General features: G+C 43.6%; 1 protein-coding gene across 4 annotated transcripts in view; it reads left to right on the top strand.

Moving 5' to 3' along the window:
- lhfpl2a (LHFPL tetraspan subfamily member 2a) overlaps positions 1 to 23,191 on the top strand; it is a 40,800-nt gene extending 17,609 nt beyond the window's left edge. For 3 of the 4 annotated variants that reach the window (XM_028601745.1, XM_028601744.1, XM_028601746.1), the window contains 2 exons: positions 12,938 to 13,769; positions 21,997 to 23,191. In XM_028601745.1, coding sequence (XP_028457546.1) covers positions 13,349 to 13,769; positions 21,997 to 22,253 — 678 coding nt within the window. In that variant the 5' untranslated portion in view covers positions 12,938 to 13,348 and the 3' untranslated portion in view covers positions 22,254 to 23,191. Of the gene's footprint in view, positions 1 to 8,191; positions 8,274 to 12,937; positions 13,770 to 21,996 lie in introns of those variants that run through there. The other variant, XM_028601743.1, reaches the window with a different exon arrangement.
- Positions 23,192 to 23,419: the final 228 nt, after the last annotated feature.

The raw sequence follows: 23,419 nt of genomic DNA on the forward strand, positions 1-23,419 counted from the left end.
AATAATCCAGTCTTATACAACAGCCTTGCAATTAATCATGCCTTCACAAATGTTTTAATAAAATAAACTGTTTTGGGGAGATTTTTGTTTAATTTAGGGCCATTTCAGAGGCTGTAATTTACAGTGCTGTTGAATTGAACTGGATTCTACTGAGAGGTGTTTCTAATGAACTGGTAACTGATATATACTGTGTGTGTGTATATATATATATATATATATATATATATATATATATATATATATATATATATATATATTAAAAATGATGTGTACTGCTGTGACTGTAGCCTTTAGTTAACTGAAGGGGAAACAGCTTCAAGTTCATGCTGTATTTTCATTGTCTGCCACGCTGACTCCTTGAAATCTGTCCGGTATATTTATCTGGATGAAGAAGGAAGTTGGGGGTGTTGCGGGGGTGATGGTGTTTTTCCAATATGGAGGAAAACAACAAAGTGAGAGATAATGAGCAGGGACCACCTGTGAAGGCCATTTCAAAGTGGAAAGCCCCTGCTCTAAAATAATAAACTGAATTATTTGTCACTTTGCTTCTAAAATAGAGAGACTTCATGTCAGTGGTCCACTTCCTGTTATCTCACACATGTTTTTGACTATACCTTTTGTGTCTTCACTCTGTATTGGACACATCAATGGAAACAGGCTGCCACTGAGGTTTTTATCTTTTGAATTAAGTTCAAACACACTCTTATTTCTTATCAGGACTTTTGATAAGGAAAAACTCATGTTATTGTTTCTAAATCCTCTCAGCTGACATCCAAGTCCCATTTACTTTAGAAATATGAGACATGACCATTTTTACATCCTGCCATGTCAGCTCTAAATCAGACACATTTTTCCTATTGTGTCTGCAGGATACCACAGTGGTGTCCAGTGTTTTACAGGTTTTATAGAAAAGCGTGACTGTTCAACACTCATCTCTTTGTCTGCAAGTGAAAGCGCTTACTCATCTCACTTTACTCCCCCGAAACCAGTCTGACAATAGCAACACACTTCTTCATTTCTCAGCTTCCCACCGCTTGGTTTTGTCCTCGCCCGTCTCCTTTTCACTCGGCTTCTCCCTCTTATTTGTCTCCATCCCTCGTCTCCTCGCCTCCTACACATGCTGTTACTGTTGATTTGCCAAGCGCCTGTGAGCGGGGATGATATCACTTGATACTTTTATTATCCGAAACTTGAGACAGTCCGGTGCCAACGTTCCTCGGCAGTGCTTACTTTTGATTTTGACCAGGGTATCAGGTTAAGCTTGGAGTGCCCACAACAGCAATAGTTCAGCCACCCCCCCCCCCCCAGGGGCATTTAGATAAAGCAGCCAGTGAGGTCTCAGTTTGCAGGGGAAGTTAGGATTAAAGTGCCCTCATCCCAAACACAAAAGTGAGAACAATGCTTTTAGCCCTGCAGAGAAGACGGCCGAATACCATCCACCCAGCTCAGCAGAGTGACTGATTTCCTGAGTCTGGTCTGGAAAACAAAGGCACGGGGATTTGAAGTGGAAGGACTTTTCTCCTGCGACCCCCTGTGTTTATGGTCCCCGGGGCTGTTTGCAGGGCTAAGGTGGGGCTGGAAATGGTTAAGCATAATGGAGACAGTGTTAGGCCTGAAGGCCCCCAAACTCTGCAGCTCTCTAACAGTGGGAACCAGAGAAGTGCTTGAGGCTCCCCAGTCCATAAACAGTCAGAGGGAATAGGTGTGAAGAGTGTAGCCCCATATTTCTTAAAGCAATATTTCTCAAACTATTCCTTTTTAAAGGAGCTGTACTTGATATTCAGAACATTCATTCTGTCCTGAGCAGAGAATGAAGTCACACACGGTCCGGTTGCGCGTGCAGGTGAGTATCTTTTGCGTTGGTATCAGACACAGAGGGCCGTGACAAAGCGTCGGTATTTGATGAGCAATCCCAGACCGAGGAAGGATGACTTGTAGTCAGTAGTTTGCCTAAACAGGTACATATGTTTCTTAACAAGACTTAAGAGTCTACAGCCAGCAGCTCTGTAAGACTGCACTGGTAGCATGCTAACGTGCTGATGTTTGGCAGGTATAATGCTTACCATGTTCACAATCTTACTTGGTGTGTTAGCATGCTAACATTAGCTAATTGGCACTAAATTACAGCTAAAGCTGATGAGAATAAAAGTACAAAACAAAAAAGTATTGGGTAAATTCAATCAATTAATCAATCAACGTGTTTTTATATAGCACTTTACAGCAACCAGCAGGTATCCAACGCTCTTTACATCAAGAACCATGAATAAAACAGCTTAACATACAATAAAAAGAATAAAAACCTAGAAAACAGTCAAATCAGACAAGGTTACATAGAAACAGGAGGAAAGTAGTAGTAGAATGTCACTACTATGTATCGAAAGCCATTATAAATAAGTAAATAAGTTTTGAGTTTGGATCTATAGAGACCTACATCTGTAATAGTGTGAATGTCAGGGGGTAACTTGTTCCAAATTAAGATCTTGACCTGATGATGATGATGATGGCACTAAATAAATACAAAACATTTCACAATTCATCCTGAGTGCCACATGTCATGCTAATCTATCCAGTAGTTGGTAGAGATATTTCAGTCCGGACAAACTAGTCTACATCCACGACGTTCCACTTCCGGGATTGCTCCGGTGCCGTTGGAAATTACCTTCCTCTTCCTTTGTGTTGGAATTCTAAACTCCGGTAGATTCATGAGGACTATGGTTAACTGCTCCTCAGATCTCTGCAGGGTAAATCCAGACAGCTAGCTAGACTATCTTTTCAATCTGACCTTCCTGTTGCACAACTAAAACAACTTTTGAACGTTGACGTGTTCCACCAAAACAAGTTCCTTCCCGAGGCACCGGTTCTTTGTCTGGCGCTTAGTGCCTCCCAAGTCGATTGTGATTGGTTTAAAGAAATGCCAATAAACCAGAGCACGTTTTTCTCCCATCCTGGAATGCTGTGTGGACTAGTCAGACACTTCTCCTCTACAGCGCTGTGGAGGAGGGTCTGGCAATGCAAGACTCGGACAAACAGACTGACAATGCAGAGCCATGTCCTCCTGGAGTACTGTTTGCAGGGTCATGCAGCAGCAACCGTTTTGTCTGTTTTTGGTTTCACAACAAACAGTAGTGATTGTTGCCCTGGTGTTATCGCTCTTTAAAAGCACTGTGCCATTGTCATGCATGTTATCTCTTTTGTTAGCTGTTCCTCAGCCTCTTTAATCCTCAGCTCAAAGGAGCACAAGCTGATATTTAACTGCTCAGAGATACTATATAGACTGCGTCACACCAGAGACAAAGAAATTCTCTTTTGTGGCACAAAACAGTCTTTTCACAAGATGACTATCCAGTGAAACCCTCCCTCCCCGTCTGTGGCGGTCCGGTTGGCCACCCACTTTGAAACCACTGTGATGTGTCACTTGGTCCATGTTTTCCATCACCCTCTTAACCCTTGTGGTGATGGCTCGCCATGCGAGGGCTGTTATGGTCATCATGAAAAGATGAGGGATTGTTGACCTCCGCCTTCCTCCACAGAGGCACAGCTGAAGAATTACCCCCGTCTCTGCTTCTGGAGTGACTCCTGCTCCACCTCACCACTCAAACCAGACTGACACACAGTCAGTCAGATTGTATAAACAGATGTTTCCAGGGGGGAAACAGTTGACCACTCACCCTGAGATCAAATAGAGGTGTGCATGTTTTGTGTGCCCAGGTCCATGTGTGTTTTTTATTACGTTCTTTATGTATGTATTTGGACTAAAAAGGCTCTTGGGATGGGTGAAATTGTTTTCTTTTCCCCCTCTTACTGCTTGTTTCTCCAACTTTTCCTCTCAGTCGGAGGGGTTAGAAGTCCTCGGTGCCTCTGCGATGTCTCGCAGGTGTGCTCCCTACTGACCACAAGCTGTGGGTTCTGTTCACCACTCAGGTCTCTGCACAATTATTCCTTATCCCCTCGTCTCGCTTTCCCACACTCCCGTCTTGCTTCCCCCGGAGCTCCAGTGTTGGGATTTCCTCACCTTCAACACATCCGTGTGTTTATGCTCCAGCGGCACTCCCCACACAAAGTTCATAAATTAGCAAATATATGCCGCAGAGATATCTCTCCCACACTATGATATGTTCAACTACAACCACCGTTGACAAGAGCGTAATGGATAAAAATGATGTGGCGTGACCTCGCTGGGGAAATGTATCCGTCTCTTGACCTCAGCTGTCGTATTAAATAAATTGATCGGTTTCAGATATGTGAATAAGATGTTGAGGTTGTCAGTGAAGATATGCTATAGCAGAAAACTTTTCATGCAGCTTAACACTGATATATGTTCCTTTCAGCAAGTAACTTTTAACACCTTCAACGTTTAAAGTCATGAAAGGCGATGGTACAACGGCTGGATATTGTTTTGGTACTGACTTAAATGTGTCTGTAGCACGGAGTATTAAAAACTGTCAAGTACTAAAAGCTGGCTCTGAATATTTGGTCTTCTTGACTTGAAAGTTCCTAATTTAAAACAAAATTTGGCCGATGTTAGACGGCTTGCTTGCATTTAGACAGCATTTAACAAAGTTTTTATGGAAAAACACGTTTCTATTTCTCAAAGTATGGTATGGAAAAAGTGACATATTGGTCCCGAACACCCAGCACGACGCAGGCTGCGAGCTAGATGTTAACCATCTGCCTCGATGTGCCTGTTGATGGGCTTTACGCAGCCGGGGCCTTGAAGTGGCCAGATGGTCGTAGCTGCTCCCTCTGTGGGATTCAAACTTAGCTCAGGCTTCTCTGATTGCACGAGGAAGCGAATGTATGGCAGAGAAGAATCTCCAACATCCATTTGTCACTCAGGATCTGCTTTCAGACTGCATATCTGATATGGGAAGGGTATACTGTTTGCATCCATATGCCACCGTCAGGTATGCTGTCAGATGCTCTCCCCATCTAGACATTTGTTTTGCACTCTAGATAGTTTAGACGAGTAAGCAGGTGAGCTGTCATTATTTTCCTCAACTGGAAACTCCGTAAGCTCTCCTCAGAGCCACATATTCCATCTGTCCGTCCGTCGTTTCCATCTCTTTCCACAGTGAACCCTGCGTAACCTCTTCAGGGTGGCTGGCGTCGGAGTGACGTAACACTCGGGGAGATTAAAAACACGTGGAGATAAAAAAAAAAAACTCATTCAGATATCTGAGGCACGTCTGGGAATCAAGCGTTTGGTTCCTGTAGTATGAAATCACTTCCTTGCTGAGTCTGAATATCCTGGTCACACACAACACTTCGCTGTTTGCGTTGTTGCCATGCTCATAACTTTGTGGTACATTAACAACAGTTTTTTAAATTAAGCATATATTAAGAAGTTTAAAACCAAAGTAAGATTTTTTTTATTTTTCATGTTTAGGCCACTCCATGAAATACCTTCATCCACATCTTACCTAAATCATCACTTGCGTTTCATTTCTTTGACGTGTTATCTGACTGTTATCAGTTTTCACCCTTTGCTTTGCTTTGCTTTACACTTATCCACTTTCCTCAGATCTACAAGATACTATTGATAAGTCTGACAAGGAAAGATGAATTACCAGCCAGACTCCACTGAGTGCTCTGTCGAATCTGTATGAATGATGATTTAACCTGGCATGTGTAGGCTACATGTGTGCACATGTGCTAAGGATCTTTCTCCGCTGTCTCCTCTGATCCTCTGCTCTTTGATGTGAGGGCCTGCTCTGTGTCGGAGCTCCTCGAGGCTGCCAAGGGAAATCTCCCGGAGCATCTTCGTGCAGCACCACCGGCTTCCCATTAGCCTGTAAGACGATATGTGGTCAGCCTCTGTCTGATCTGGATCTATATCTGTATTTCCGAATCAACAACGTGATCTGTGAGAACGAGTTCTGCTCAGGTTGGCTTCGGATACCGCTGAGAATATCAACAGGAAGTGCAGTTGAGATATTTTCGAAGCAACTTGCTGTCGCTAAATCTCTCCCTCGAACTGTGGTTGTCCAATTGTAGCTTAGCAACACAACGGGTGTGTCCTGCTTTGAATTTCTTTGAAGGGTGGTGTCTTTTCTTTTTTTTTGTGATTGGATGAACCTTTGCCTATCCATTGTTGTTGTTTTAAACGAACAGTCGCGGCCGTGCTTCACACATCTAAACCACGCCCGTAGCTGCCAGTAGCTTCTCAGCAGAGGCTGATTGGTTGAACAGCTGGATGTTCGGACATGAACGCATGACTAGTCTAGCCTAGTCTCGCATTGCCAGACCCTCTTCCACTGTGCTGTGGAGGAGGGTCTGGTGAGTCCACAGCATTCTGGGATTGGAGAAAAATGTGCTCTGGTTTATTGGCATTTCTTTAAACCAGTCACAATCGTCTTGGGCAGCGCCGCATGGAGCAATGCTGCCTCTGCAAACTAGCCTCGGGAAGGAACTTGTTTGGGTGGAATGTGTACTTTCAAAGGTCGTTTTAGTCGTGCAACAGAAAACTCAGATTGGACAGATAGTCTAGCAAGCTGTCTGGATTTACCCTGCAGAGATCTGAGGAGCAGTTAACCATAGTCCTCAGAAATCCACCGGAGTTTAAAATTCCAACACAAAGGAAGAGGAAGGTACCGGACATCCAGCCGAAAAGAGAGACATCCGGCGAAATTTTCGGCAGCACCTGAACAATCCCGGAAGTGGAAGAACGTGGATATAGACTACTTGAAGGCTGACAAGATGGATTTTCGTGTGATATGTGATCCCACGATTTCTGGTGTGATCTTGTGATATTGCCGGAAACCAGCTACCATGCAATGTTAGCCTCTTTGAGAAGGGTATATCTGCAGTCTTGCTGGCTACATGTCACGCCCACTTTACTCTACTTACTTTAGTTTAGTTTTGGCGGAACAAAAGTGTAAGGATTGGAATAAACAGTGTGTGTGTGTTCATCTGCCCCTATGTAAGCTGCAAACCTAAGCATGCCCGGCTAAATAATTTCAAGTTCACAGTTAAACTGTAAATGTGCGCTGCGAGAACAGTACCTAAGGGGTGTGGGGCTTAGACAACGGTCAGTTGTTGTTTTCCTGAGAAAAGGCATTTTTGTGATATTCTGGACATTTTAGTGTGGCTTTAAAAAAAGCCCATTAACCTCTTCCCATCCATTTCACAACGACGGGTGTGAGGACGAGTCACCAGGATTTAGTGAAAATGGGTCAAAGGAGAGATTTAATTAGGTTCAGGATATATGCATCTGGGTTGAAAGGAAACTGTTATGGCTGAACTTCCATTCAAACTGATAAGAAAGGCTTCTTCCTCAGGCTTTCCACGCTGCCCTCAAGTGCTTCGGCCTATCGGTTTCTCTTCCTGTTTAAGCCGACCCCTTTTTCCGTCCTCATATGGAACTCATTTGTCTCTCCTGTGTGAGGGAATACAACAGTCAGATGAACGCTCTAGCTGACTGTTGGCTGATTCCATCCCAGTGCTTTTTGTAAGCAATCCTGAGACACTTTGCTCCCATCAGCCAGAAATGTAATCCATTAGTCAGACAGTGAACCATCTGCTCTATCAGTTAGTGGGCATCCAGGCAGCTATCTAATCTTTAACATATTTATTAGTGACTGATGAAGGATGGAATAGGATGTGTGTTGTGGTTCATGTATTGGTTATTAGTGTGCCCGTTTAACAGTACTTGAGTAAATGTACTTAGTTAATTTCCACAACCACCACTGCTAACTAGTTGTTAAAGGTAAAGTAGTTCTATAGCATGAAGTGCACTTTTGCTCTTTTAAGTACACTTATGTAAACCAATTTAGTCTTAAAGTAATAAACTAGTCCACTTGCAAGTATACCACCAGTATACTTATTCACAGGAGCATACTTAATGGTGTGTACTTGAGGTTAACATGTTTTTTGTAAAGGAAGTGAAAATCTAATTCTCATTTGGGCTGATAATAAGATGTTGGCCTTGGCTGATTGAAAGTGTGCAAAGAGCAATGAAAACAGAGCGAGAAGGTGAGAGAAACTGAGAAAGAGGAGAGACCCTCTGCAGCACCAGCTCCTGTTATTCTAACCCAGATTCAGCGCTGAAATATGGCCACCATGTGGACTCTCTCAAGAAGTGTGGCTCCAATGTCAGGCCCAGCCAATCAGAGGAGACGTGGCGGTCCAGGGAGGAGGGACGTGGGGTGGGTTTGGGAATCAGGAGTCTGAGAGAAAGAGAGCGGCATTAAAAGTGTGTGAGCAGAGGAGAAGAGTCAGGGCAGAGAAGCCACATCTCCAGGAGAGCTGGACTATCCACAGACCAATGGAGACAGGTTGGTCTTATTTTTATTAATCATCCCGCATTAATTTCCTCCATTTAACCTGCTGAGGGGTGAACATTTGAGTCACTCATTCATATGAACTGTCAGCTGGGTTCCTGGCTGATGTCATAGGATGTCAATATTATGTATATTATATTATGTAGGTCTGAATCACAAGCTCCAGGATGCTGAGCAAATGTACAGCAGTGCAAGGAAAACCTGACTATGAAATATAGCTATGAAATAATACAAAACCAGATGGATGCCAAAAGCAAGAAGAACTTTTACTGTTGGTTTTGCTGTATTTGACATTTGACCATGTTATGGGACAAGAAAGTGAAAGTATGTCAGGGGTCCTCCGTGACCAATCATCTCCTGCATTCCCTTTATTTCAGTAGCTGCAGGGGCTTCCCATTCAAACAGATCTTCGCAGATTATGAGTGCTCCCTTTGTTTTAAAATTGTTTTGCCGTTGGGTCCTATAAGACATGAGAGGTATGGGCTGGACAGGCAAGGGAATCCCCAAAAAATAGAAGCTGCATACTTCTGAGTTTGTCATTGGATAATATTTAACAGAATGGTATGCTTAAAAGCTTATCTTCAGCATGTAGACACTACATAAACTCTCCCTAAACCCCTCATCCAGCTCTAAACAAACACTCTCCATGGTGACGCGTCACTCTGGTTGTGGCATGTCCATAGATATGTAGATTGTTTCCGGTCCGGCAGCGTGAAAAGGCGTTTCCTGCTGTTTTGTTGCTGTGATAAGAGAAAGGCTGAGTGGACACTTTGAACAGGAGTTGTAGTAGACGCAGCAGGGATGGCAGTGTTGGTCGAATAGTGGTTTGGTCCACCTCTTTGGTCAAGATTGTAATATCTCAAGAACTATGATCCCCAGACACAGACATTCAAGATCCCCAGAGGATGAGGCCTAATGACTTTGGCGATCCCATGACTTTCCTCCAGCACCACCACTAGGTTAACTATTGGCTACATTGCCGTGAAATTAAGTACAAACGTTCATGTTGCCCTCAGGGTGAATTGTAATAACTTTGGTGATCCCCTGACTTTTCATCAGACCCAATTTTCAAACTTCGAATACTTTAGTTTATGACCAAATACCTGCAGAAGTAATGGCATTCTACAGCACAATATATACAGTATGTGAGCGCCCACATTTTCACTTGCCATCATTCATAATCATTTTAGCCAACGGTTAATTTTTTTTTAACCGTCTGCCTCCGGTCTGCCATTGGATAGTCTGAAGAGCTGCAATGCATTTTGGGACGGTTGAGTATGTCCAGTACAGTAAGCTCACGTCTCAAACTCAGAAATTCTTGCTAATGTAGCATACATCCTGGTATTTCTCGCATACACAAAATTCACATAATATGCACTTGGACTGCACTACATATTCAATTTCACACCATATTAGTATGAATAGTATGTTAGTATGCCATTTTGAGCAGGCCCATAGTCTTGTTTAATTTAGTGTGAATGTTAATGGTGTTCCGCCGTAACCGATCAGGCATCTTTAACAGCCCATTGATCATTAGTTAATCCTGAATATCATTTTGAGCCTCTCCATTAGTTAAGGCTGCAGGGAAACTGATGTCCAACTGTGGAGAAGTTCCCTTCACTTGGGGGGAGCATGTGTCAGATGGCAGGGAGTCTTGTAAGTGTGTGAGCGCATGGGGATTAGGGTTGGGGGGGTCATTGGGGTGGTGGGTGCAGTCTGAAGCTTGTAAACTCTTCTGTGTGTGTAAACCGAGCCTCAAATAATCCTGGGTCTCCCGCCTGGTTACTCAGGGAGTATAAAGGACATCATAAATCCACCTCGAGCCTCACATATATGGAGTACCGTGCTTCTGTCTATCTTGGGAAACTTCTGTTTGCGATAACTGCTCATATCTGTCTGTCTGGGAACAGCGAGCAGACGTCTGGGCTCTGTTGTGAAAAATGTGATACCAGGTACATTAATAGAACCAGATCTGTTTTAGACTTTGTTTTAGATCTACTAACCCACGTTCAAAGGGGCAGCTTAAGACAAACTTAGAACCACTAGTAGTTACTGTGTAACCAACAGGCACGTGATGCCAACCAAGAAAGGTCAAAGGTTAAGTGTCCAGGTCTTCAAAGCTCCGTATCTCCCCAGCTGGTTTGAATTGTTTTAGCTCCAAAGTGTTTTCCAACAGTATTCCTGTCAGTGAGGAATTAGTCCTTCGCAACTGGCCAGCAAATGTTTGACCCTAAAACTTTGGACTGCCCGTTGGTCTTAAATCCTAACGTCAAACATGAGTCTCGTCAGAGGACCTCTGGGACTCGAGCTTCAACGGTCTTTTTGTGCTAGGGGGGTGGGACGTTTTTCAAAAAGTCCAGCTCATGAATGTGAGTCCGCAAACTCCGCATCTGTTCCTGCATCTGTTCATGGTGAGGCAACGAGAACGCTTGTGATTCATAGAATTAATTTTGGTCAAAATCCACAGAGGCGGCTGTCTGTGCCTGTTCTTATGATCTCATCTGCTTTACACAGTCCAAACAAACTCAACGTTAGCTCACACACACACACACACACACACACACGCACACGCCCTGTACTGTAACAGACCACAGAGCTGGGTCATTTTCTCGAAGAAAGGGTGGAAAAAAAGAACTGTTGTTGATATCTCAACAGGATGACAAAGATCAAAGTTTGTGTAATGCTCTTGCGCACTCACACACTCGCTGGGATGCGACCACAAGGGATGGCCGTGGCCCGCAACCTTCGCTGTAAGGGCACACCGTGGGGGCTGAGTGATGGAAACCTTGCAGTGCGGGCGGCACACGTGTCAATAGCGGCCCCCAGATCCCTCTGCTGCTTTGCCAAACACTGGTTGGAGAATGACTAACAGACTCCCAGGAGGCAGGGGAGGAAAAAAACTCAAAGAAAAGAAACAACTGTCAGCTTTGGCCCAGAACTGTATTAATAACATGAGCACAAAGGCCTGTATGAGGAAATCCAATGTCTGTGTTTTAATGTATGTGCTCATATTTGTTAATGTCTGTCATAGATAAGATCTCAAACTTTCCATAACTTAAATAGAAGTTTAAAAGATTAAAAATACCTAATGGCTTAAGTCAGTGATGATGAAAAGGGTATTTATTGTCTGTTTACTGCAATCCTCACCAGAAAAAGCATCTTTTTTAATGCAATTATGTAACCTGAGTCACTTCATTTAAGAAAAACCTCATACAAGGTTTTAAAATGAGGCCCATAATTCAGATGTCATTATTGTATTAGTAACTAGGCCAGTTTAGAATTCCGTCAGAGACCTGTACGTCAAGCACTGGACCCTTCATAGCATATGGTTATTCAAGAAGATAACTAATCCCCTCTTTAAAAAGGGCTAGTTTGACATTTTGGGAAACACATTTGTTGAGTGTTAGCTTAGCTTAGTATAAAGATTTGGAGTGGGGGGGGGGGAAACAACTAGCCTAGCTCTCTTAAAAATATACAAAGTTAAAAAATACTTAACATAAGTGTTGGCAGGAAAAGTTTTGAGAAAGCCAGGCTAGCTGTTCTACGCTAATGGCTAATGTTTTTTCCGACTCGGTTGCTCGTAATTATTAAAAGGTCCCATGGCATGAAAATGTCACTTTATGAGGTTTTTTAACATTAATATGCGTTCCCGCAGCCTGCCTATGGTCCCCCAGTGGCTAGAAATGGTGATAGGTGTAGACCGAGCCCTGGGTATCCTGCTCTGCCTTTGAGAAAATGAAAGCTCAGATGGGCCGATCTGGAATCTTCTCCTTATGAGGTCATAAGGAGCAAGGTTACCTCCCCTTTCTCTGCTTTGCCCGCCCAGAGAATTTGGCCCACCCACGAGAGAGAGAGAGAGAGAGACATCATGGTTTTCAAACGAGCAAAGTGGCAGTTGGTCAAGGCCACACCCCCACCCTCCACCTTGCCCCATATGACATATTTGGCTGTATTTGTGTTAGTGGTGTATGTCTTGGTGGAAGATGTGTCTTTTTTTTTATGAACCGATACTGTTTGCTGCTTCCTCATTGTGCTGTAGTGTCACTGACTCAGCAGTGCTGCAGGCCAGGGTTGATGTCACTGAGGTTATCAGCGGCCCTGGGACAGCCGGACGGCCGTTGTGTTATCAACCGTTGGCTGACCCCGGGTCAGCTGTGTGGGCTGCTTGATGAGAGGCCTCCGGCTTGTTTTTCTCTCCGTCTGCTTCCGCTTCTCATCCCGCTGTTTCCACGTCTATTTTAACCCTCCCATCTCCACCTCCAAAACATGAATAGTTTTCCAGTTTTCATCTTTACAATCTGAGTCACGAAGACCCACTGGGATTACAGAACCACGACAAGTGCCCTGATTACAAATCCTTGAACATAAACACACTGAAAACAGAAGAGGCCCACTTCAAATGAACACGTCTCCACACAACTCATTAACCCTCTCCTAAAGATCTACACCAGAAGCCTCCCTTCCTCCTCTCTCTGCTCCTCCTCCACACTTTCCTCATTCTGCTTTTCCAAATATGATAGGGCAGAAACAGGAGAGCTGCACTTCCTCAAATAAATACATAAAAATACTCCTTTTTTTTTTTATACATGCAATTACATTTTATACGTGCAATTAAAAGCACTCACTCTGTTGTCCTGTGTCTCTGTTTTATCTCTTAGGTGTGTCTGATGTGACGCCAGCGGGCTGGCTCAGGGAACACAACTTCAATACAATGTAGACACCGAAAACCAGACAGAATAAGAGCCTGAAGACCGAGTCGACCGAAGGAGGGTGAGTTGAAGGAGGAGGAAGAACAGCTGTGCTGAAACGACACCGGAAGAAGATAAGAAGTGAAAGGAGCAGAGAGGAAAAAGGGGGAAGCAGCAGACTGTGAATCATTGACCAGAACCTTGTGTGTACAGCGTTGTCACTCACTCCTTCCCGAGAAGTGTTCACTTGCTCTCACATCTCCGCCGGAGAAGAATCCCAACCACCGGCTCTCGGCCTTTGGAGGGGCCTCCCGCTCTACCTGTCCACCTCTCAGCAGCGTTGAAATCTGAGCAGAGAGAGAGACTCCAGCCACCGTCAGCATGTGCCATGTCATTGTCACCTGCCGCTCCATGCTGTGGACTCTGCTGAGTATTGTGACCGCGTTCGGAGAGCTCATCGCCTTCATGAGCACTGACTGGCTGGTGGGATTCCCCCGCACACCCGATGCTGTCTTCAGCCCCCATGGGGCCACCGCAGCCGGAGAGGCCTACAGGCCCACTTTAGGCATCTACGGCCGCTGTATAAAACTGCCCCACCTGAAGCGTGGAATACTGTGTGGACCGTACGCGATACACTTTGGGGAGATTGCCAGCGGGTTCTGGCAGGCAACTTCTATCTTCCTGGCGGCAGGGATCCTGCTGCTGTGTGCCGTGGCGTTCATCTCGGTCTTCACCATGTGCTTCCAGAGCATCATGAAGAAGAGCATCTTCAACGTGTGTGGACTGCTGCAAGGGATCGCAGGTGAGATGTGCACATGACACATATTTTTATTATTTGGTGCATACCACCGATCATAAGAATGATTACTGCCTGCCAAAGACTTACAAAACAGTTAAAGTCTCCCTGTAAAACTTATTTTTTGTTACATTAGAGATCAGTGTAGCTCTTCTTCAGGTACAGAGGGATTAAACAAACTCAGGTGTGTGTCATTGAACAGTATACTTCATCAGAAGTGTTTGTCGGATGGTCAGACAGCTTCAGAAACTCCCTCCACTCCTGCCTTTCCAATGTTTGACAATTTCTGTAACTTTCCAAACCATCAATTTCGACATCCTCACTCACTTTACGTCATGATTAAAATGGTATGTTACTGGTTTTTACTTCTTTACACAATTAGTTTAGTCACTTTCCATGTGTACGACACAATGCAACTCCACGAATGTCCTCCAGGAGAGACATATTTAAACAATCATTGTGTCTCTTAACACTTTTATGTCTGACTTGGTCGAACAACACATTGTACAAACTAGTTATTTTCTAACACAACCTACTTTAGTCCCACTTGTGGGTGTGGCTACAACCACCGTGTCAATACAGACCTCCAAGCAAGACGCAAACATGTTTCAGTACTATTTTGCTAAGTACTTTACTCCTTGATATACTTCACAATTCCCTGTGTACACCTGGACGAGAAAGATGTGCATGTGTTTTTGCACACTGACTGTACTGATCTAAAAAGAACTGAAGGATCTTAAAGCTAACCTTTAATTGTTCCTCTTCATTCCTGTGGCATCCACCGTTCATCAAGGTACAGTTCTACTTTCAGCTGAACACAGTCATTACGGGCACCACAACTCCCACCGCTAGAACTGTGTGTTTGATTCTTGTGGAGCCTCTGTGAACTTCTGCCCGCTTGGGGTAAAAGTTTGAAACACATGGTGGCTTGTTTCCACCCTCAGAGCAACTGTCACCCAAATGTTTACTTTCTACCAGTCAGCTGGAGCTTTTAAGAATCTTGATTGGCCTAAAAAAACAAATTGAACATGCATGCTTATCTCTATTTGTGTTTGAAGGGTGTGTATCCAATGGTTGTGTGTCTGAGGCCAAAGCTCGGGCCACTTTGACTCAGCGTGGTGAGTTATGGAAGGGAGGAGGCCATGAGATCATGTTAGCCGAACCTCCTCTTTCTTTCACAGACTATAGCTCTCAGCTCTGTGGTGATTATGGCTGTCCTCCCCCACAGTTGTTTATTTGGTGCAGGCCCAAACAGAAAGAGGTGGGTGTGTGGTAAAGGACATACCGAGCAGTAGACCCAGCTCTGCGCTAGGCCTGCTGACCTGAGAGCACGTTTAAATCCATAGTGAATCGTGAATGGCTACTGGAAGGCTCGCTTGACTCCATAAGCCTTTAACAGCTCAATGTGAAAGGACACAATGGATGTTATTTCCTTTATTTTGTGACATTTTCTTCACATATCTGATCGGAAGTTCCGCCGGATGTCCCACACCTTTCGCTTTCTTTGTGTTGACATTTTAAACTCTGGTGGATTTATGAGGACTGTGGTTAACTGCTCCTGCTCCTCAGATCTTTGCAGGGTAAATCCAGACAGTTAGCTAGACTGTCTGTCGAATCAGAGTTTTCTCTTGAACGACTAAAACAACTTTTGAACGTACACATGTTCCACCAAAAGTTCCTTCCCGAGGCTATTTTGCAGAGGCACCGTTGCTCCGTCTGACGATTGTGATTTGTTTAAAGAAATGCCAATAAACCAGAGCACGTTTTTCTCCCATAACGGAATGCTGTGTGGACTCTCCACACCCTCCTCCGCAGCGCTGTGGAGGAAGGTCTGGCAATGCAAGACTACCTTAAAGGCAATATTGGATTTTTATATTATTTCTACAAACCGTTTTTCCAAAGGATTGCTGAATATGCTACTTTTGGTTTAGCTTCTGAGCTATGAAGAGGCAGGGTAGTGTGACAAGAAAGTATTGTATTTTGCTAGACATGGAGAAACTATGTGTGCTCTGAACATATTGAACGTACAGCAGAGAGTGATTCATGCTGCAGGAGTGTTTTTTACTTGCTGTGACTCTGGGTTTATTTTGGGACCCATTGTAACTGTGTGAATCCAAACAGAGTAGCTCTTTGTTTCAAGCAATCCTTAACTTCAGAGCCACCTTCCAAGCCTACAAGCGATAAATAATTAAAAAGAGTTTTGGTGGAGTATCCAAAACTCCATTGACCATTTGCCATGCCACCCCATGCTACATCTGTCAAGCTTAAGGTGGTAACCGTGGCAGATTTCCCAATAGAAAAAAAAACAAATACTGTATAATCCATAACTTTTGTTCTTGTGTTTTTGGTTTAAAAATCAAATTTAAACCGAGTACTGGGTGTAGTTCTCACTGGAGAGAAATCCCAATGTTAGAAACATTTAGCAAACGGTCAATTGTCAAGTTTTTAGAAATGGTCATAGCCACACCAATACGCCAACCAAAAACTGTGTTACATAACCTGTAAATCTGTCTTTTTATATTTACCATCTATATATAAGCACTGGGGGTTTGGCTAAAGTAATGAAAGTGTGGAAATGCAGCGCTGAGTCTCGGAGAGAGAGGATAAGGATGCGGAAGAGGAAAGGGAGCGAGAGGAGCTTCAAACAAAGACTGGGGAGGCGGGTGGCTTTCCTTCAGGCCTGTGGAGCTAAAGGTCGATAACCTTTTACTCATTCCAACCGCAGGAAGAGATAAGACCCAGAACCTGACGTCTAACAGGGTTCACCTTTTTTTCCAACATCAGTCAGTCAGCGTGCATGAAGTCTTCAATGTGTCTTTTCATCAGGCCTGTAAATAATATCACTCTCACTGATATCCAACGGCAGCACTACACCACACAGACTCTCTGCTAATCACTCTTTCCACTATTCGTGCCGACCCGCCGGTAATGAGAAAACTGAAGCCAGACTGCAGATGTTTGGGGAAGTGATTGACCTCAGATGGGAAGATTGTGATGCCGTTGCCAGAGATGGTCACGTCATTGCACTGGAGTCTCCAAAGCCCATTAACCTAAGCTCCACATACACTGATATCAACGATATCTACTTTTTACTCTTTTGTCCCCTATGACACACTTTCTGCTGGCCACAGTGTCTCAGATGCCATTACACTGACTCAGTTTCAGGTGGTTTTAAGATTTCAGCTGAAGGTAAATCCATTGCCTTTCGCTTTACGTAATCGAATGGCTAAAACAGACAGTCCTCTGTTGAGGGTCAGTCGGGTACACTTTGTATCCTGCAGGCCCCCTAAAGACTTCTTGCAGACTACCTGTAAGTGAATTTTCTGTACGTTCATTAAAACGCCGGCCTCACTCATCGTCACTCGCGTTGAACTTCAGCCAAACGGGATTAGAGACAAGACGCCAAACAAACTCAGCAGTAAAACTGTTTCCCAATTCAGTGTTGAGTGCTTTTATAACCTGCCAGTAAACCTTCTCTCCAGCCGTGAGTCACAGACCTCATCACAGGTTTAACCGTTGACCGTGACTCACCCCGAGGCTGGAAGAACTGAGGGAAACAAAACTGCGGCACTGTTGTGATAATTCTGACATAAGATAGCATGTGTTACGCAAAAGAGTAAAGAACTGATAAGAAATGTGGTTCCCATGTGATAGCTCTTACCGGATATCTGTGTTTACAGTGGAGGTGTGGCTGGTTCACAATAGCTAACCTGATGTAGAGCAAACATGCAATATTAAGAAAAAATGTGTTTGTTTTTTACACGGCAGAATTTACGGTCATATACAGTATATCTGTAATTTTACAGTAGGTAGCAACTAATAAATCATTACTTCTTCAATTGGGAAGCTTTCATCAAACACCTTTCCAGCAGCTGCCTCCAGCTGATTTAAGCAAATAAACTCCAATAAACCATGTGTACACTGACTGCCCAGCACCAAACAGCAAACAGACACAGTAAGAGACTAGCTGGTGAACATAATGGAGCATTTTGCAGCTAAAGACACAGATTTTTCTCTCCAGGCTTTGGTAGAGACCAAAAACAGAGCTAAAACAAATTCAATATTGGACTAGGGCTGCTCGATTATGAAAAAAAAACTAATCACGATTATTTCGGTCAATTTTGAAATCACGATCATTTGACACGATTATTCGTTAACTTCTGGAAAGATGTTGCAATTATTGAAGTTAAAAAACAGTGGAAAAAATTAAATAACTCAACAGTAAAAAAACACATACATCTGTGATATTTGCCTTAATACTTTTCCTATTGAAACTTTATTTTTTCATTCAGAACACAAGAGAAAATAAGAATTTACTTGCAAAACGTAATGAGCTAAATAATTGTTTTTCTCGATTATTCTGTTTTTGTGAATGTTGGGAGCCAAAATCATAATCACGATTAAATTTCGATTAATTGCACAGCCCTATATTGGACTTACTGTACATTCATTGGGTGGAAACAAACACTACTCCAAATGAATGATGCTGTTTGATAAATGTTTTACTTTTGTTAGTCACAACTTGTCAAAAAAGTTGTTGCCGATTTAAAGCTTACAGTATAATGTCTTAACCTGAGATCTCAACAGTCAGCTTTTAATCTCAAAGTTAAAGTCTCAACTGATGCTTAAATTCAAGATCATGTCGGAACTTTCTACAACTGAAAAAAAATACACCTACAATGAGGTATTCTCTGTTCGTTTTGAATCGGTTATTTGTGTTCAGAGGTCAGCTTGTACTTGTCAGCATGTGTTTAATTAAGTAGGCTACAATGGTGGAAGAAGTACTAGTAAAAGTAGGAATACCTAAGTCTAAAAATTCTAATGTTACATAAGTAAAAATACAGAAGTATTATCAGCAACATGTACTTAAAGTACAAACGTAAAAGTACTAATTTGTTACTTCACTTTCTCCCTTCACTTGACTAACTTGTCTTCTCTTTAAGGAGGCTGCAGTCAGGGAGGGTCGTTATCCTAATTTGGTGGCACCTGGTTAGACACCAAGGTTATAAATGCCAGCCACTTCTCACCGTCTCCCAGTCTGTGACACATTCATCACGTGGACACAAACTAAATGAATGCTAATGTTGATTTGTAGCTGTTGGAGGATGTGTAAATGCGCGTTTGCCATGTCAACGTTGAGCGCTGTGTTTACGGATTGTTGCACTAACCCCCAAACTGGCCACAAAATTCAATAAATGCAGCTCTAAGAACAAATCTTATGAGGTCTGACAAGAAGAATCTACAGCCACATTAAAGAAGCGCTTTGAGCTACAAGCTAACCATGCTAACAGACTCACAATGACAGGCCCACTCATTTCAACATGATGCTCTCAGTTGACAGTTCATTAAACACGCCTGGCTGAAACTAATGCGCTGCCTCTGAGTTTTTTTTTCTTTTAGGATACACAAAATATGAAAAACACTTGCATAAGACCGTACAATAGCACCACAAATTACTGCCTCTGCAAAGACCATAAACTTGAATCAAAACCTCTCTTAAAACTGAACTTTGTAACCTTTATGAAGATTAGGATTTAGTAAGTAGTAGTAAATATTGCTGCAATGGAGTTCAGCTGCTGGCATGCTCTAGCTCACAGTGTTATTGCAATGTGAATTTTCCTGGTCGGGAACTCATTTTTCCAGTCATTCCGAATGCCCTATCTTGCAATGTTAACGTAAGTATAAAATAATTTGTGTATCTGCCCCATGATTCGGATCCACTCCAAAATGTAATGGCTTCTTCCTTGGCCCATGCTACATGCTTTTACTAAGTTTCATAAAAAAAATCGGGACAGTAGTTTTTCCATAATCCTGCTGACAGCTGAACAAACAACCAAACAGACAAACTCCAACCGAAAACAAAACCTCCTTGGAGGAAAAAATATAATATATATATGTATCGATTGAGGATGTATATCGTCATCTTTCCCAGCCCTATCTTCAGCTTCTTGAATGAAAATATGTACTGCTTGTCCTTATCTAAACGTTCTAGGTAATTCAATATCTTTGGGTTTTGGATTGTTGGTCGGACAAAACAAGACATTCAAAGACTTCGTCTTTGGGCTGTAAGATATGAAAAGTGATGAGCATTTTTCACTGTTTTACAGACCAAACAATAATTTGCTAAATAGAGAAAATAGTTGCCAGTAATTCCCTTTGCCCTCTCGCTGTCTCTTCTCATTATTTTCTTTGTGTGGATCCCAGCTCTTCTTTTTTCCTGGAAAGGAGAACGGCGGCCAGATTTCTTGGAGCTGAGCGCAGACCTGCTGTGCTGTATTACAGGGTAGAGGCTGTGGGAGCAGAGGTTGTGGGGGGGGGGGGGGGGGGGGGCAGCTATCAGACATGGATTGATGGTGGAGAATTGACAGCTTGAAAGTTAACAGAGACAAGAGCCAGTGCAGAGGGAATAGTGAGGCAGCGAGGGGTGGAGTGCTGTGGGATATTAGGTTAGAAGGTCCAGCATGTGGGGGGGCGGGTGGGGGGGCATGTGTGTGTGTGTGTGTGTGGGGGGGGGGTAGGTCTTTAGGAGGGGTGGGGTTGAGAATTAGAACCATACCTTCAATCCATCACTGGAGCCGGTCTGGACGTCAGGGCGATGCGGCAACATGTGGAAAGAATTTATGACCTAGTTTTCATTTCCTTGTTTAATACGATATTGGGTGCTTTAAGAGGGAGAGAGAGAGAATGGGAGGAGAAAGAAAGGAAGCAGATTGAGGGAAAGGGAGATTAGTAGAGCGAGACAGTTCCACCTCCACATTTTGTTTTTAGGAGGCAAAGCGCCTCCGTTGTCCGGCCTGCTGACCAGTTGAAGATCAGTGTGTGTGTCAGCAGTGGTATTAGGTGTTGAAGCCAAGTCACAGAAGTAGAGAAGTAGGTTACAGTGAGACAGGAAGTGACTCCGTCCTTCCACCAAGACGCAGGACGCCGGAGGTTCAGAGTGCGGCAGGCGGGAAAGCCCTCGGGCCTCCTCTTTCCTGTTGTTCTCCGCTCTCTGTTGTGTGCACTGACCTGACAGGCATGTGTGTCGAGATTCAGGTTTAGGTGTCCCTTTCCTGCCTTGGCAGTTGGCGTACCGGAGACCTTGCTGTGATTATCTTCGGTCTTCGGTCGTCAGGAAATCATTTCTGCCTGGCGTAACATTTCTTTGGGTCCTGATGGGATGCTTTTGGATGCCATGATGGCACTGAAGGCAGGAAATGTTTTCGTACTGGAGAATGTTGGCGGTCGCAAAGATAATTTGCTGCAGTCATCCCTCAGAAACTAAAGCCCATTTGATGCACGGTGGGGTTTTTTTTTGCTTGAAGGTGGTGATGTTTGTCGGTTGTTGAATCAGACAGTGGTTCAGAGAAAGATGAAGGTGGTCTGTGTTAATGTGAAGGCCACTCTCAGCCTTAAAGCACTTTGGAAAAAATAACATTTACGTACTGCTTCTGTCCGATCTTCACAGTCTGGATGTGAAAGTGCTGTGTTGAGAAGCTAACTAAAGAAATGACTTGCTAGTTTCCTTTCCTTATAATCAGAAGAAATGCATAATTTAATTTTTTTTTTAAATAAAAAAATATTAATCGATTTTTGGAATTCTATGAATCGGTAGAGCTTGAATCGCGATACGAATGTGAATCGATTTTTTTTGCAGACCCCTGCCAAGGCATGCTCTATCCCACAGTGTTATTGCAATGTGAATTTTCCTGGTCGGGAACTCATTTTGCCAATAATTGTGAATGCCTATCTTGCAATGTTGACGAAGGTATGAAATAATTTTATGTATCTGCCCCATGATTCGGATCCACTCCAAAAATAACATTAACGTACTGCTTCTGTCCGATCTTCACAGTCTGGATGTGAAAGTGCTGTATTAACTAAAGAAATTACTTACTTCCTTATAATCAGAAGAAATGCATAATTTATTAGGAATCTGAAACACATAATACTGTAAAAGTGGAAATTTAGGCAAGGAAGCAGTTTCCTAAAATCTCAAGTTGTTGTTGGACAAAATTTCATTGAGAAGTTTTGCAGAGTCTAACCTTTATTTTAATGCCATTTGATGTCTATACTGTAGAAAAAAACAGTTAGTGGATATCGAGTACAGATTTAATTGTCAAATCTAAGGTCAAGAATGAACTATATGCTCTCCAGCGTGTTGTACGGCACACTCATATTGCTATGTATATAGTTTTTCAATAAACTACCATTAGTTAACGACGTTCCTTCTGTTCCTTTCCCCTTCTCGCAGGTCTGTTCCTGATCCTGGGTCTGATGCTGTACCCCGCTGGCTGGGGTTCAGACAAGGTCCAGCTGTACTGCGGTCCCGACGCGGCTCCGTACCGGGCCGGGCTCTGCTCCATGGGCTGGGCCTTCTACACCGCCATGGGCGGCACCGTGCTCACCTTCATCTGCGCGGTCTTCTCCGCACAGGCCGAGATCGCCACCTCCAGCGACAAGGTCCAGGAGGAGATCGAGGAGGGGAAAAGCCTCATCTGCCTCCTCTGAGGCCCAGATACTTTAGTCCTGTTTGGAAAAGAAGAAGAAGAAGAAGAACCACCTGCCTTCTGTCTTTTCCCATAAGACTGGCCTGTGAAATGGAGGCCCCTGCGTTGTTTACCACTAAAACTGTCTGTTTGTCTGTCGCTGTTTTGTGTTCATGTGGGAGAAATCTACAAGTGCCAAGTTTTTTCTCAGTGTTTGTCTTTGTCTTTCAGCAACGAGAGGTGCTGTGTCTGTTATTGTATTCACGTTTAACAATGTGGACGCCCAGAGAGGCTTTGTCTGTCGCCACTTGTTCTGTAAATAAGTGTGATTATATATATTTTGTACATAGTTATGATGATCGCAGAATGATCGGTCGGCTCGATCCAGGCTTGGCTGATGATGTCACTCTTGCCTTAAAAACACTGGTGTTTTTGTCACCAGACTACAACCAGCTAAACCTGGATCTGTTAACTGTTTGCCACGTGTGGGTATAAACTCAACAAGGGAACCACTACTCAGTCAGAATAAACTACTCGCAGAACAAAATGGCTTTATTTTTTTTTTTTAAAGCTTACAGAATGTACTGTCATTTGAATGATTTAATGTGTTTGCAGACCCTTGAAATGTATCAATGGAAAATTATCTCCACGCAGACTGCGCGAGGATGTGCAGAGTGAAGCTCTGTGGTGCCTTCTCGTTTGTCCCCTCTCCCGAAATGAAGTGAGCTTAATCCTAGCCTGAGCGGAGAGCTGACCTGTGAAAGGGTCTGTGCCTGGTCCTCGTTCAGCAGACCTCCTGGATCTGTGCACAAAGACATGGACAATGAATGCTGAGGACACATGCAGTACATGAAGTATTGTTATTGTTATTAGTAATGTCTGGTTTCAGGGAGTCTGCCGAGTCCTAGATGGTGTCCTATCTGTTCCCATGTGTCTGTTCTACCGAAAGAATAAAGAGAAGGGAGGAAAAAAAAAAAGGCTTGGTTTTAGTTTTTATCCAGTGGTAGCTTCACTGTGGCGAAGTAGAGGAAAGGAGGGAGGAATAAGAGGAGGGTGGAGATGCAGCAAGTGGAGCAGCCAGCTCGGTGCTGAGACCTCGGTTTGTCCCTTGAGGTGGGGGTGGGTACGTTTTTCCAGCCAGCGGGTGATCAGTTTTTCCACTGATGCAGAACTGAACTGTGTGTGTGT

Source organism: Perca flavescens, chromosome 16, assembly GCF_004354835.1.
Source record: "Perca flavescens isolate YP-PL-M2 chromosome 16, PFLA_1.0, whole genome shotgun sequence".
Lineage (NCBI taxonomy): Eukaryota > Metazoa > Chordata > Actinopteri > Perciformes > Percidae > Perca > Perca flavescens.